A 16,715-nucleotide genomic window follows, 5' to 3' on the forward strand; every position below is an offset into this window, starting at 1 on the left:
ACGAGGCGTTCCAACGGACGCAGGAGCTGCTGCACCAGACGGGAGGGAAGAGCGGCGATTAATCCGTGGCCAGCCCATCCCAGCCCCTCCCGCGGCCTGTCCCCGGCCACGCTGACAGCGCCGGCGCGGGCTGATTTATCGCGGAGTAAGTGGTTTAAGCTGCTCGTCTCACAACAACACCTAAACACATGACAGGCTCACTATAAATAAGCCCGGCGAGTGACTCCCGCGTAATTTACACCTCCGCTATCTCCTAAACTAACATGTTACCAGTCCGCGGCCTATATTTCATTGGCGGGGGGGCTGGACTCCTCGGTGATACTCGGAGGCGTGTCTGTTGGCAGCGAGGCCGCGTGGGGCTCTGCTCTCTGTTCACCAGCTCGAGGATGCTGGGCGTCCCGGGCCTCTTGCTCAGGTGGCAGGTGGCGTGTCCTGAGCTTCGGCGATTCTCTTCGGGGTGGATTAAAAGCAGCGAAGGAAGCCCGGTCAGGAACATGTGGCGTCTGTTTCAGGCCTGAGGGAGCGGGAAGCAGGCTGCTAAGCCGGCCCAGAATAAGATTTCAGCAGCACGTCAGCAGTTTTGCGGCCCAAGATCTCGAGTTACCAGTGTGACAGCATGAGAAAAGCATGGCTGCCCCTTCCCCATGCTAGTGAATCCACCCCCAGCAGGCTGGCACCTCCCAATCCGAACTCGCGATGCCAGTCACATCCTGCATTCTGAGAGCAGGGAGACACACACAGGCAGATGAGCACGAGAGAGAAAGAGAGAGAGAGAGGGAGCCTTCTGCCCCCGGGGCTGAGCCCAGAACTTAATTTACTGCCTGGCAATTAGTTAAATCACAGATTGCTCCAGCTCGGAGCGAAAAGGAGAAGTATATGTTTCACCTCAAAGGCTCTTTGATGTGTATCTCCTTGGAAAATTAGCTGTGTCCTAAACATGATAAAATATTGCCCCTACCCTCTGAGAGCATAGGAGGTGAAACATCACCAACCGCCTCTGTTCATTCAGAGCCCCTAGGGACAGTTCTGGGGGGGGGGCTGCCCTTTTTGTCCCAACCTGGAGCGCTGTGCACCCCAAGATGTTGCCTCAGTCAGGTATTGATTGAAACAGTCCTTCAACGGGGGAGAGCAAAAGCTCTCCTGTAGGTGAACTTCGCTCACTCGGTTCAGCGTGAACTCTGACCCCCCCCTCACACACCCCCCCCCCCCGCCCATCCCACACGAAGCCGTATCATCCCAGTTCAGCACAGGGCCAGCTGGATAAGGGCCAGATGGCTCATCATTGGTAAGGTGCTCTCAAAGGCAAGCGGTTTCCGAAACCTGGAGACTCTGTAAATGGTTAATGCTAGTGCCGTGCCATCAAAGGGTTCACCTGGTGAGAAAAAAAGAGCTTACCTGCAACTTAAACCCAGAGGGAAGAGGGGGGCCCCACCTGCATGCCTGCGACTGTGTGGGGGAAACGCATTTGAAACACCTGTACGCCCTCTAGTGGTTACTGGCGCGTCGGCGCAAGCAATTCTTCTCCACGCCTGACAGCACTACAAAGCACACTGCTGGAGGACTGATCTTTATCAGTTTGAGAAATACAAATATTTTTTTTACGATTAATATAATATGTGTTTTTTGTTATTATGTAAGAAGGCAGCAGGCAAGGCGGTGTGGATTCCTGTCGTTAGAGGTTCCTTCTGCAAACTTCCTCTTTTAAGAACTTTATTTTCTACAAATAAATACAGAGTAAATGAAAAAAGAACAGTGTTATATACCGACAATGGTCTGCATGTATATATGCACACATGAAGATGACAAAACCAACAGAAAAAAAATCATTTTCTCAGGTTAATGGGATCATGAATCATTTTAAAATGACATGATCCGGGCAGACGCTTGGCCTTGGCCCCGGGTTCCTGGGATCTTGGGCTGAGAGTGTGTGTCATATCCGTGCCGGTGATCCAGGACGGGCTCTTGTGTGCTTCGGAAAAACAGCAGGGCTCCTCTCCCCTTTGAGAGCTACCCCAGGACGTCCGGGAGGCTGGGTGCTCTCATTTGTTTTCCAGCTCATTCCAGAGAGGGAGATGAGAGACGGCTGAGCTCTTTGATGGGGTTGGGGGAGTGACAGGGAAGGGCCCTGACAGATGGTTCCTCTCTCCTGGCCCGCGGGCAGCAGGAGCATGAGAGTGTGTGAGGGTGGTGGGGGGGTTGCTCATTTGTGTGGTGTGTGTGGGGGTGGGGTGGAATTACAGGTGTTTGCCCTAATATTACCTGGGAGAAACTCACACGCCCTCCCCCCCCCCCAATGCAGCTCATGCCGAGGGAACAGCCCTGGGGCAGGAGCTATGGCCAACTCATCACCGAGCTCTTCCGTACCCTGAACATCCTCCCTCTGTGCCTCACAGTGGAGAAGTGGTTGGGGGGTGTCTTACAATGAGGGAACAGCCTTCCCCATCTCTGGTTCTTAGACTTCCTGAACAGGAGTAGCAGTTCAGGAAGCTACTCTTCCAGAGTAGCAGTAAAATCTAAACCCTTGCACCCCCAAAAAGCTGCACCCCACCCCACTCTGCCTCTTCTACACCTCCTTTTTGCATTCTCTGAAGACTAGGAACTCGTACCCTGCACCCCCAGACCCTTCCTCTGCTGCTTATTATAAAGAGCTGCAGCTCTTCTGTGTATCTGTACAGCCTCCCTCTGCTGTGAAAGGGCTGTACAGCACAGAGTGCTGGACCTGGGGGTGTTGCACAGCGCAAAGCCCAGACAGTCCAGTTTCTTTCACAGCAAGCCAGACAGGGTGCAAACAAGTAGAGCAAAGAAATAGGTGTGGTTTGGAAGGAGGAGGTGGCAGGGACGGGGTAGAGGAAAGGGAGGAGGGTCATATAAAATTAAAATTACATTCTGGCAAAAATTAAAGAAATTAAAATCTTCCCCCGCCCACCACCATCACAACACCATTATCACCATCTACATCACCATCACCAACATCACCACCAGCACTACCATTATCGACATCACTACCATCACCACCACCACCACCACTGTCATCATCACTACCATTATCACCACTGCACACAGCAGTGCTGCACCTGTAAGGGAGGGTGGCATGCAGGTGAGTCAGTGTGTGAGATGTGTGTGTGTGAGGGGTGTGTGCGCGCAGGATTGCCGACTACAGATCTGAGGAACGACCTTGTTCTTGGGAGGGGTTGCTCAGATTGAGGATTTCAAAGAGTTAGACAGCAAATACCTTTGTCCATCTGATCGTGTTAAATGTGTGAACTTCAAGGCTAGGGAGAAGACCATGGAGATGCTCTTGGCCTGTGTTGTGTGAGTACAGATCCCAGTACCTCGGCACACTGCCTCACTCCCACTCCGTGAGCTCTAGCCTCTAATCCAGACTGCCTTCCTAATTCTCAGCTCTAGCCACTGACCCACACTGCCTCTCTCCCTATCCCTGTGAGTTTCTTACTCTCGTGTTCCACACTCCTCCCTCCCACTCGCTCAGCTCTAATTACAAGTCAACTCTATGCTCTCAGACATAGATTTCCAGTCCAATTTGAATTTACTACAATTTCTGGCAACTCACCAGGTTATTATGCACTGCGTATGTAGGTTATTAGTATTTTGTAATTAAGTAGTATATCATTGAATCAACATAAAACAAAAACGTTACTACTGAAAATATTAGACGTGAAAAAAACGAATCGGCATATACAATGTAGTCGATCTAAAAGTAGGTTTCTTAAAAAAAAGTACATTAAAATGAAACGTGTGTAGTTCTGATTATTGTCACAGCGCCCAGAGTATTCCAAAGCGCTATGCTGCCCCCGTGTGGTGTCAGGCGGGATTGAGGTAAAGGCAGGAGAGCTGTGTTTCGGAAGTGCTCGCCCCGGGCCCGGTGAAAGCGCGCTCACAGCCCGGTGTGACCTTAATAAGCACAAGCCGCGACAAGACCGGCAAAGCCGACTTCAAAAATGCTCATGACACAGGAGCAGGGCGGAGGGGATACGGGGTGTTCCATCTCCTTTGTTCTGCCTTTGGCAAGAGGGAAAATACATGTTAGTTGTGAATTAATCAACTTGATTACTTGGGTCAACAACCAAACGCGCTTTTTTTGGGTATTGCCGGATTATGTTGTAGCTGTGTGAAAAAAAAACCCGTTACATGAAACTGAGCACCTCAAAATAAAAACGGCCAGTTTGTCTGCATTTCACGCAACACTACACATATACACAATCCCTGTGTAGAAACAGCGGTCCACCGCGGTCGCGTCTGCGTCAGGCCCTGCAGGCTGCACGCTTGGCTTTGCGCCGCAGACTCCGTGGGCGCGCAGTCTCACAACTAGAACGCGCGTGCGCAACAGCTGGGTCCACTTCTCGGGCGCGGCTGTGGCGGAGATCCACGCCGACTCGCGCACACCTGCACGCAAGCCCGCAGGCACCAGCCTGTACACGAGCGCGCGCAGGCACGCACTCGCACAGTCCCCCGCCACGGCTCACTGGCCGCTATTCATCAACATCGCGGCGGCTGCGGGTTATTAATTGATGTAATTAACACACTCCGCATGTTCGCCAAACTTAATTGGGATGCAGATTTAAGGGCCTGATTTACATACGTGTTCGCGGTGCCGAGAAAAGAACAGGCAGTTTCTGTTTCTCCGCCGGCTTGAGCGCTGAAGTCTTCGCATTCTATCACAAGACACGTATACTGTTTAAAACGTTAAATAGCAACCGCGAAACAAGAGGACTGAGCTTATTAGACGAAAACAGATAAATCCACAATTGTAATATTTATATCATTTCATTACAATTGTGTTCCCTCCATATCTGTTTTCGCTACGTGAGCAGAATTTGAATGTTTTTTGCACTCAATACCTTTAAAGCATATGAATATACATTAAAATAACTGAATCCTTTAATTGCCTTTGTCAAAGTGATAGATACGTTTGCATCACCAGCTTATTTGATTACCTACGTCTTGTGCTGTCAGCTGGTTTAATGCCTGAAGTAATTGAGTGAGCCTTTGCGTGATCGTTGCTTTTTGTACATTTATGCAGGCGTTTTATCCACATTTGGGGAAAAAATAGTTCGTGACTTTGATCGAGAAGAACACTAGAAGTGGCAGTTCCTCTGCCTGTCACTAGGGGGGGCAACTCTCCTGCCTCAGGGCCGCTGTGTGTCTGTCAGATTACCGCGGCTGAATTTCTTTACTCAGTCTGAATGCGGAACCTCTGTGCTCTGCGAGCGCACAGCCTGTACCCTGATCTCATCAGACACTCATCAGACCAGCAGGGGGCGCTCCTCCCTCTGCAGCAGGATTTCCGGACCAGGGTGCCAGTGTGATGACTGGGGGCCGTAAGTGGACGAGTCATCCTTTCTGTGGTGTATTCGGCTCAGGTCCTGGGCCATGAAAACCCCTGTTAATCCCAGTGTCCTGGATAAACTCCAGTCAGTTTAAACTTCCGCTGGATCCCCGTGGGGCAGCAGTGTCTCTCTCCTGCCCTGAGCTGCCCGCAGTGGGGCTCTCACTCCAGCGGGAGAAGACATCGAAGAACATATTAATAACCGCATTAATGCGAGGAATCCGACTCCAGCGGTTTTCAGCTCCGTGGTATTTCCAGATTTCCAGTGAGCCCTAAGGTGTCCTACTGTAACTTTAAGGAGCTGAAAAAAGTCCCATTTAAATAAAGCAAGTAATTAGCTTAGTAATTAAGTATACCCAGCATTACCCGGAGCACAAATGTGAGGACAGTGGTACCCCGAAATCCCAGTTTGGGATCGTCATTTAACTTCATTAACCCCAAACCGATAGGTCTAACAGGCTGACTTTCCTTCTCAAGTCCGGGGGGACTGCTGACGTCACAGGGACCTGTCAGTCCTGCTGGACAGCAGCTCCCCACGCGCAGCACGTCTGGGGGGCTTCATTCTGCAACACCTTCAAAGCAGAAACAATCGTTAGAGTGGTCTAATCATGCCGATAATTAGTGCGAGTTCCATCAAGGCTGAGATTGGCATCCCGTTACACAATTAAAGGCCGTTTCATAGAATGTCAGCCCCCCCCCAGCGCGAGGGACCTCGAGATGCTGGTCCACGCGGAGCGAGGAGCGCAGGGAGCGTGTCTCCGCGAGTTCGCACACCTGGGGGCGCTGCGCGAACTCCAAGGAGCCATTCTCACATACAGAGCTGCTCACTCGCTCCCTCTGGTGGACACTGGTGATGTGGCTGTGCTCCCACTGCCAGCGGGGAGAAATAGAGACAGAGGTGCACTTCCTACTGCACTGTGACAGATACTCTGGGATTAGAGAAACATCCTTCCCTAAATTTACCAAAATAATCACAGAATTCCCGCACCTGCCAGAATCACAACAACTCCCAATCCTTCTGGGAACTCAGTTGAACAGCAGGGGGCGCTCTCCTGTCACAGCCTGAGGAACAGTGAGCCTGTCTCCCAATAATGCTCCATATATTTGTATGTCAATGTACGATGTACGCTGTTTCTATATTGTAAATGTCTGTAGATTTTATGTTAATTGTATTTGTATGGCTTTGGCAGCACTGATGTACTCATTGGTCATGCCAGTAAAGCATGGTGAATTGATTTGATGTTACTGCCCCTGTCTGCTCACAACAGCCCGCTTAAGACGAGCCGGTTTCATGTGTAAGCGGCCCCTAGGTTGATTTCTTCTGTAAACCGATATATCTAATCGCTAATGGTGTCAACATCATGGGAACTACCGCTGTATAACTAACATACTGTACGCCGGGATTGTATTAGATTGAGGATCAAGGGCGGTGTTTTAGAGCTGGGAGCCCCAACAACAGACCGAGACAGAGTTTCGCCTCCTGAAAACGTGTCTCCGGAGGGCAGGGTCAGTCCAGTGTTTACTGTCAGCCGCACGACCGCACGACCGCACGAGTGTTACTGAACGGCTTCAACCGCTCAGCGGAGTCACCGGGCTACGTGTCCTCCCGGCACTCTCCGGGCGTGCTCGCCGCTGACGTACCGACATCAGGAGCCCCTTTGCCCTAGGGGGCGCCAGGGAAGGACCGCGGCAGCTCCTGAGATCAGTCTTTCCGGTTGGATTTGAAAGCCCTCGCCAGCTCATTAAATCACTCTGAGTTTGTGTCTTGTTTTTTTTGTGTAGCTTAGATCTAGTGCAGCTGGAAGTCTGAATGAGCTGCTGCTACTGGGAGAATAAAATGCATCGTGAAAATGTTGTTTTTTTTTCAGCAGTGTTTTTTAAAACACGGGAGCCGATCGGGTTGGCCTTTGACCCGTACTGTGGGTGCCCTCGCGGGCGCAGGAGGGAGAAGGTCTCCGCTAATGAGGCACTCGGTGCCTCCGAGAGGGTGGGCCCAGAGAGCAGCGGGGGGCTGGAATAAAGCCCGCCTGCCATTTTCGAAGAGAAACCAGAAACAGTAGGTGCCTGGAATTTAATAAAGGCAGCGGGCCGGAGTCTAGCGGGGCAGTAAAGACGCCCCGGCGCTTCACCCTGTCGTTTCCTGTCGCTGCCTCTGTTCCCTCGCGCAGATAGGAAACAGATGAGGGCGAGCGGGGCCCGGCTGCCCTCCCCGCCACGCGCGGTTGCCAGGACAACACATCTGCCTCGCGTTACAGCTGGCAGTGCGGCTTCTGCTCGGACACTTAGTACTGACGAGAGCTTCGTCTTCCCGAGAGGAGAGCATACCGGGGCCGATTCTTGCCTCATTTCCACTGTGTTCCTCGTGGGTTTGCTGCATTTTAATACTATAATTGACTCTGCTTTAGCGTGCCTTCATAGACATTGTCAACACTGCAAGTGTCTCTGGGTCAAACCATCACCGTGCCTTCACACTGCACTCTACACAGAAGCCTGCTTTTGCTACTGAACACCAGAATAAACGTCTCATGAGGACTGTTAACATCTTCGTAGAGTTCAGATGCCCTTAAATAAACGTTTTATTAAAGCTATGCTGTGCTCTGAGTAATATCCCATATAACATTTCCGGTTGTTTTTGACATTGGAGCCGTTTCCCTTTTGCAAGGAAAAGATATCCCGAAGCGCCGGAACGGAAGACTTCGACACAGACCCACGCAAAGCGACATTACGCAGCTCGAACTTGAAGCTCGACAGAGTCCTGAAAACCGGGTGGCGACGAACCCCGCTCCCCAGAGGGCAAATCTGGAAACAACTCGTGCACTTTACTTCATTTTGTAACGTGTACTATAGTATGCCCAGGCGGCGTGGAGAACGAGTTTGTTGTCACCGCCCACTGCCTCCAGCGCTCTTCCCGGTGGGTTTCCAGCTCTCCGTGTCCGAATCGCCCGAACCAGTTCGGGGTTCGGAGGGCGCCGCAGCCTATCCCGGCGTGAAGCAGGCGCAGGGCCCACCCTGAGCAGGACTTCAGTCCACAGCAGGGCACAGACACGCACACTCACACCGGGGCCAATTGTCCCAGGAGCCAGTTAACCCACCAGCGTGTCTTCGGACTACGGGATGAAGCCGGGGCACCTGGAAGAAACCCACGCGAACTCAGGGGGAACATGCAAACTCCAAACAGACAGCACCCTCGGTCCGGAAGTGAACCCAGGGGCCCCAGCGCTGCGCCACCGTGCCGCCTTCAACACACTTTTAAAAATGAATTTTAAAAGCGTGTGATACAGTTACTCACGGCACCAGCCCGTTTGAATAATCCGAGATGCTCGTGTTTCACACACTACCGCAACTGACACCAGCAGGTGTTGGGAACACGAGATGTTTGTGTAACACAGCCCTTGCACCACGTACACGAGGAGGCCGCGTTTTTGGCCCTGACCGAACAGGCGCTGTGGGCGAGCCGGTGATTTAAGGAGCGCAGTGGGGTCTGTCCGTGCGAGTCCCCCCCATGTCAGTCATCCGCCCCGGCGGTCTGTGGAGCCGGGTGCGTGTTCTCCCCTGGTGTGACCGGATTAGCGGCCCCGCTCTGCAGGAGGCGGAATCGAAACTCTACTCCGGGGCTTAGCGTGCTTTTTAAAGTGCGGAGCGCCAGGAAGTCGCCCCTCGTAAAACAGAGAAACAGTGTCCGAGGCGATCCGCTGCGGTTGCCCGGGTCTGGGGAGCTGTCACGCAGGACTGGGGGGGTGGAAGCGTGAGGGGATCGCTGGGGGTACCCCGGCAGTGCCTGAGGGGGTGGTGTGAGTGGGTTGGGGCAGGAGGAGGAGTACTCTAGCGGCTCGCTCGAATTTGGAGTGTCTTCAGAAGCTGAGCGGGACTCTCAGTGTTTTGAGCGTGATTGAATTAGTTCGCTTAACTAATTGATTTCCAGATTCCCTTATCTCTTAGTTGCGTAGCTGTTCTGCGTCTTTGTTCCGGGAGCAGAGTGCCCCGTTAGTTGTCGTGGGGCAGCACGTGTGTGTAACCTCACAGCACAGCCTCTCCGGAGCTAATGGTACCCCGAGCTGTAACTGGTTTGTACGCGTAGTTCAGACACACACACAAATAAATAATTGGGGTTATAAATTTGGAAGCGGCGTTCATCGGAGCAATTTACTTAACCCCAGTGTTGTAAATAAAGACCACCGTAATTGCTTTCCAGTTTTGGACTGTACGACTGCGGCGGACTAATTGGTGTCTGAGTGAAATAGATCTGTTTCCCCCCAGAGTTACGCCTCCGTTCGGCGAGGCCTGCACCGAGAGAGCGAAGGCGGCGTTTCACCGCCGAGACCAGTGCGGTAGGGCTCCCGCACCGTGTGTCCTACTGTTAAACCAAGGAGCCTTCACCAGATTCATAAGAGGGATATGGCATAAATCTCGTTGGTTTCGAGCCGATACTGCAACAGCGTGCGGTTTAAAAATCCTCCGAGAAAAGACTACAGCAAAACTAGCTCTAAGAAACATAATAATAAAGAAATATAGAGTTTATTCACTCTCCTCCACAGATTCCCAGCCACTGAAGTATACAAGTATTACTTTCATATGATCATCACGTCTTCTCTACGTGTCAGTGGTTCCTCTCTTATCCCACCTCCCCTCGGCCGATCCGCTGCTCATTTCTCCCCCGAGGCGTCTCGCCACCCCCTCCAGGCAGATACACGGAGGAAGAGGAGCGAAGCAGAAACGGAGGGGAGGCGATATCGTGTCCGTCAAGCATGGAATCTCATTGTCTGCGGCGCGTGGGAGAAGCCAGGCAATTCCGAATCGGCCGCGAGCCGCACACCCCCTCGCGCAAAACGACAAAACACGTGACCTCCCGGTTCTACTCTCCTCTTAACTTTTCTTATTTTTTTTTACTTGATCTGTTTGGCCGCAGTGCTGTGGCTGCATGAAGCATACCGCGCCTGGCCCTTTAAGATTCCCGTACAGGATTCACAGTTCAGGCCCAGACACGATGAGGCAAGACCCACAGCTCCCAAATTTGCAACCAGTGGAGTAACTCGGAAAAGACCTTGCCGTCTTCAACGAGGAGCGATTTGTGACGATGAGCTCGCGATGTGGTCGTGATAAAGCCCTTATCGATCAGGCGCCCTAAGGGTTGCATGAACAGTACAGCTCCTACATACAGCAGGTGTTCTGCACCAGCCCCAGCACACAGCATGTCAGAGAGGGGACTGAGAGATACTGTAGCTCTACCAGTTGAATTAAAGGAGGAGTTTAGAGAGGCCAGACTGCACCAGCACCAGTGGAGTTTAGCCAGGACACAAGAGTTCACAGCCCAATCTTTCAGTCATTGCAGTGGGATCTTTCATGACCAGGCAATCGGGACCAGTGTTTAAAATCCTATACTCGAGAGGGCATCTCCAACAGCACAGCGCCCCCAGTCACCATACTGGGGCACTGGTTTGGAATTCTGATCCAGAGGGAGGAGCCAGCAGTACTTACAGCAGCAAAATGGTGTTTTTTAGAGGTATCCCATTCCAGTACTGACCAGTACAGTGCTTAGATCTGAGATCCTGTTACATCTGGTAAAAATACTTTTAACACAGGGCCCATAATCAAAACTAGCATGGAAATGGTCTGCACAAGCAGTTACCAAATCTCCTGACAACACAGAGGCCTGCTGAAACAGGAGCTGAGCCCAGAGAAGAGCCCCTCAGCCAGCTGGTCCTGAAGCTCACTGACAGCACTGCTAGAGCAACACCCATCAGAGTGAACAGATCACACAGCAAGATCTCACCCGTAACACAACACACTGAACAACACTGTCTCACCCACTGGGACACAACACACACTGAACAACACTGTCTCACACACAACACAACACACACTGAACAACACTGTCTCACACACAACACAACACATACTGAACAACACTATCTCACCCACTGGGACACACACAACACACACTGAACAACAGTATCTCACCCACTGGGACACACACAACACACACTGAACAACACTATCTCACCCACTGGGACACACACACAACACATACTGGACAACACCATCTCACCCACTGGGATACACAACACAACACACACTGAGCAACACTATCTCACCCACTGGGACACACAACACAACACAACACAACACACACTGAATAACACTATCTCACCCACTGGGACACACACAACACACACTGAACAATACTATCTCACCCACTGGGACACACACACAACACACACTGAACAACACTGTCTCACCCATTGGGAGACACACACAACACAACACACACTGAGCAACACTGTCTCACCCACTGGGACACACACACACAACACACTGGGTTGAGGGACAACACAGCACGCTAAGCAAAGAGAAACAGACTCTGATGAACTAAAGGCTCAGTGACCACAGCCTGGACATAGACACTGGACACAGACAGACCTGGCTGTACAGAGAGGACAGGCTCAGTGACCACAGACTGGACATAGAAACTGGACACAGACAGACCTGACTGTAAAGATAGGACAGGCTCAGTGACCACAGACTGGACATAGAAACTGGACACAGGCAGACCTGGCTGTACAGAGAGGACAGGCTCAGTGACCACAGCCTGGACATAGACACTGGACACAGAGTGACCTGGCTGCCCAGAGAGGACAGCCTGTGCTCCCACTGACAGCGGGGAGAAACAGAAACAGAGATGCACTTTCTACTGCACTGTGATAAATACTCTGGGATTAGAAAAACATTCTTCCCCAAAATAACAAATATGAAAACCGAATACTAAAATTCTATGAAATATTCACCTGAAGAAGGCTCCACTGCCGAAACGTTGTTTCCTTTCTCTTCTTTTCAGCCAGGAATAAACCCGTTACCTGTTCCTTTGCTATAAAACACAGCCTGCCTTGACCACACTGCTCTGCCTGACTGAGCCCAGCTCATGGCCCAGCTTTCCATTTTCTCAACATCCTAATTACAGCTCAGTCTCTTAACTGCACCATTGGTTAACTGGAAATATGAGATTTGGAAAGATTACACGCAGTAGTTTAAGGAAACCTAACCCTCCAACACATCGAAATACTGAGAACAATAAAAGGGATCAAATTAATCATGGAAATTAGTCCATCCCACAACTCCGGACATGCAGGGTCTGCAGGGTGTCCAGTCCTGGTCCTGGGGAGGTCAGTGTGTCTGCAGGGTGTCCAGTCCTGGTCCTGGGGGGGGTCAGTGTGTCTGCAGGGTGTCCAGTCCTGGTCCTGGGGGGGGTCAGTGTGTCTGCAGGGTGTCCAGTCCTGGTCCTGGTGAGTCAGTGTGTCTGCAGGGTGTCCAGTTCTGGTCCTGGGAGGTCAGTGTGTCTGCGGGGTGTCCAGTCTTGGTCCTGGGGGGGGGGCAGTGTGTCTGCAGGGTGTCCAGTCCTGGTCCTGGTGAGTCAGTGTGTCTGCGGGGTGTCCAGTCTTGGTCCTGGGGGGGGGGCAGTGTGTCTCCAGGGGGGTCAGGCTCTCTGGGACCAGGATTGGTGACCTCTGAATTAAGGGTTTAAATGCGTTCCCTGAACTCTACCAGGAATAAGACCAAGATGTAAAATGTGTGAGTTCAGGGTTTTGAATTATTCCTCGCTGAAGTCTCATTTCAGAATAAATGTATATATATAATTATAAATATGTATGTGTGTGAAGTGTTGTGTTATTTATAAATAGAACAAAGGAAATCGTACAGGCACTTCTTTACACAGAGAGTGGTGGGAGTGTGGAACAAGCTGCCCAGCCATGCGGTTGAAACCGATACTTTGCCTTCCGTCCAGAAACAGCAGGATGAGATCCTGGGGTCAACTGACTTCCTAACTACCCCGCGGGTTACATGGGAATATCATGCAATGAAAATAATAAATAAATATAAATAATAGGTCTTTCCTCCCGGCGGCTGTCAGGGTGTATAACGCTGCCCTAGGCTAGGACTGTTAGCCCTTCATTTGCTCGTCTATGGACAGCATGTTGCTCCTTTGTACTTTTTGGACAATCAGTCTGTATAAACCTATGCATATTTTGCACATATTTTATTGTTTTTACGGTGACTATGATCATCACATTTTGCACACACCTATTATAAATAATAATAATTATAATAATAATAATTGCTTACACTTATATAGCGCTTTTCTGGACACTCCACTCAAAGCGCTTTACAGGTAATGGGGACTCCCCTCCACCACCACCAATGTGCAGCATCCACCTGTGTATTTATTTATTTTTTATTTATTTATTTTGTTGTCTTTTGTTTTATAACTATTCTGATGTCTGTTTTTGCTTGTGGTGGGCTGGACTGCTGTGGCACATCAATTTCCCTACGGGATTAATAAAGTCTTATCTATCTGTCTAATAATTATTCACATTCATTTGTTTTTTAATTCACCAAGCGCCTGTTTATCACCTTTGTATCGTTGCTGCAATTCCTTTTTTTTTAAAGGGGTAGAAAAGCGAGGGCGCCAGCGGCTGTAGTTTATATCCCGCTGAAGTGAGGCGGGCGGCGGCGGGGGTATCAATTCACCAGCCGGGGGATCCGCGCGGCGCTCTCGCGTTTCCGAAGCGCCCATAAACCCTGCAGCCCAGACAGCACTGGAGAAAGACGGCGCTGAGAGGAAAATAAAAGCGCTCTGCCCTGTCAGGACGGGGAAAAAAATCGCCCAATTTGAGGCGGGGAGATGGGCGCTTCGGGAGGAATTAGGCAGCTGGTGTGGAAGCGCGGCTCGAGGCTCCGGGGAGAGGAGGAGCGGCTCGCGAGCGGCGCGCGGCCTCGGACCCGGACGAGGCCCCGTGAACGGCGTCGCGAGCCGAGGCCGTTAGACGCGGACGCCGGTTGGTCTTACTGTAATTCATGAAATAACGACAGGCGGCCTGAAACGTTGAGGCCATTAGGATTAAACGGAATGAACTCGTATACCGCCTTTCAGTAATGAAAAGGGTCATGAAAGGTTACTTTTACAGGTACAACATCAACGAGGTCGGGGTAGAAGCCGACCTTCACCACAAGACGTGCTCGTATTGGTCTTAAAACTTTCTTTGTGTAAAGCATTTAACATAATGGATGAGGCTGGGGTTATAATGATTCACAGACCTAGTCTGAACAACAGCATTCTGTTTCCTCATCTTTGCTGTATATTCCCTATTCTTTGACCTGTTTTCATACACATCTTCCCATCCTATCCCACCTCTGTTTTCATATGATATCCACTCACCAATTCTCTTACACATATATACACGTGTACATTTAGAGCGTACACGTATACAAGTATATACTCTGAGATGAGACGGGGGCGAAGTGGTTGGCATTGCGGTCTCACAGAGCTGGGACCTAGGTTCAGTTTCAGTCCCCAGGCGCAGTTCCGTCTGGAGTTTGCATGTTCCCCCAGTGGTGGGTTCATTGGCTTAATGGGAAAACTGGCACTGGTGCGAGCGCGTGTGTCTGTGTCTGTGTCTGCGTCTGTGTGTGTGTGCCCTGCGATGGACTGCTGGTGTCCTGCCCAGGGTGTACCCTGCCTTGTGCCCGGTGCTTGCTGGGATAGGCTCGGGCTGCCCCCTGATCCAGAATTGGATGAGGCTGTTTAGAAAAGGGATGGATGAACTGGGCTGCACTGGAAGGTTTATTCTCCCCACAGCGTGGCTTTAATGTTCCTGTAAGACAATTAGGGATTTCACTCTGCTTCAGAAAGCTGTGACTGCCTGTCAGCTTTGCACCACTTACCCACATAACCTAGTCTTTACGCAAGCTTAATGCGTCTGTCCAGTTTGTGTGCGTATGTGCAGCAATATTCTTTTCTCAAGGGGGCGATCATATTATCCGTGATTAAGTGGTTATAATTTTTAGCATTCTTTTTATCTCTTTTCTTTTGACTTCCTCCAGCTAATTTACGGCCCAATTACAGCCCTTGGACAAGCCCAGAATTATGAAGGGACACAAATTACCGGCCTCTTGGAGAGTATTGCGTAATTGAAAAGCCGCGCGGGCGGATCAATAATGAGCTTCCTCCCGCGGGTTACAGCAAGCGTGACACCAGTCTCTGCTGAAATATCGCCCCGGCGAACCCAGGCCCCCCTGAGCGTGTGGGACACCGTCTGGAAGCAGGGGGGTCAAAGGTCATCCCCCCCCCCCCCCCCGGACCCGCTGGTATATCCCCGTGCGTCTTCTGTTTAAAAACAAACAACCACATGTTCTGGTACTGCCTGCATGTCTCCTGCACTGCTCCCTCTCTGGGGTTTTTTCCAAGTGGTTCTGGTCTTTAAAAGGCACTATATAGCATTTCAGAAGAAAAACAACAGATGGGCTGACTGCCTGGATGTTTTTGAGCATTGGATTGTGGGAAACCTGTCCTGACAGAACCCCGTGGGGCTTGGTTTAAAGCCCACCCTACCCCCCTACGCCCTCCCCTCTGCTGCTGGTGGGGGCAGAGCCTTTGGCCTCCAGCCCTCCAGCCTCACAGCCCCGATCAGCCCAGCGCAGGGGTGAACAATCCTGGGTGTCTGCGGGTTCCCATCCGCCCAAGCGGCTCGCTGTTGCCTTGATGGGATCAATACACCAGCTTCTCCCCGCTCCTGTGTCGAAATCGAAGAGCTCGGAGACGTCGGGAAGAGGCAAAGGCGGAAAAGGACTCGGGAAAGGAGGCGCGAAGCGTCACCGCAGGGTTCTCCCCGACAACATCCAGGGAATCGCCAAGCCCGCCATCCCGCTCCTGGCCCGCCGTGGCGGAGTGGAGTGGGCCTCCGGGCTGATCTACGAGGAGACCCGCGGGGTGCTGAAGGTGTTCCTGGACGCCGCGGTCATCCGTAACGGCGTCACCTACACCGAGCACGCCGCTGGGAAGACCGTCACCACCACCGACAGGACATGGCCCGCGTCCTGCAGCGCCAGGGTCGCATCCTGTCCGGCTTCGGAAGCTAAACAGGAGCGGAGCTTCTCTGCCGGATTGGAAACTGATTTAAGCCCAAAGGCTCTCTCAGCTCTTTAGCCTGAATAGCTCCCTTGGAAAGAGCAACAGGCATTAAATCTGAGGATCCAGGGTTTAAGTCCCTGTTCGGGCAATTGTGTTCCCCCTTGCTCTTTCGGTGCCAGGGCTTTGAAGCTTTGCAGGCTCAGCTCCCCTCCGGGACAAGGACTGGACAGCCCTGCTGCGGACACAGCGTCCCCTCCAGGACAAGGACTGGACAGCTCTGCTGCGGACACAGCGTCCCCTCCAGGACAAGGACTGGACAGCCCTGCTGCGGACACAGCGTCCCCTCCTGGCCAAGGACTGGACAGCCCTGCTGCAGACACAGTGTCCTCTCCAGGACCGGGACTGGACAGCCCTGCTGCAGACACAGTGTCCTCTCCAGGACCGGGACTGGGCAGCCCTGCTGCAGAC

General features: G+C 51.7%; 1 protein-coding gene across 1 annotated transcript; it reads left to right on the plus strand.

The window, feature by feature from the left end:
- Nucleotides 1-15,878: 15,878 nt before the first annotated feature.
- LOC102687886 (uncharacterized) lies at nucleotides 15,879-16,414 on the plus strand. The gene is given in 2 exon segments (XM_069194100.1): nucleotides 15,879-16,193; nucleotides 16,196-16,414. Coding segments are annotated over 2 exon segments (375 nt in total). The 3' UTR covers nucleotides 16,256-16,414.
- The last annotated feature ends 301 nt before the right edge of the window (nucleotides 16,415-16,715 follow it).

The sequence above is a fragment of the Lepisosteus oculatus genome, chromosome 1 (assembly GCF_040954835.1).
Source record: "Lepisosteus oculatus isolate fLepOcu1 chromosome 1, fLepOcu1.hap2, whole genome shotgun sequence".
In the NCBI taxonomy this organism is placed as follows: domain Eukaryota; kingdom Metazoa; phylum Chordata; class Actinopteri; order Semionotiformes; family Lepisosteidae; genus Lepisosteus; species Lepisosteus oculatus.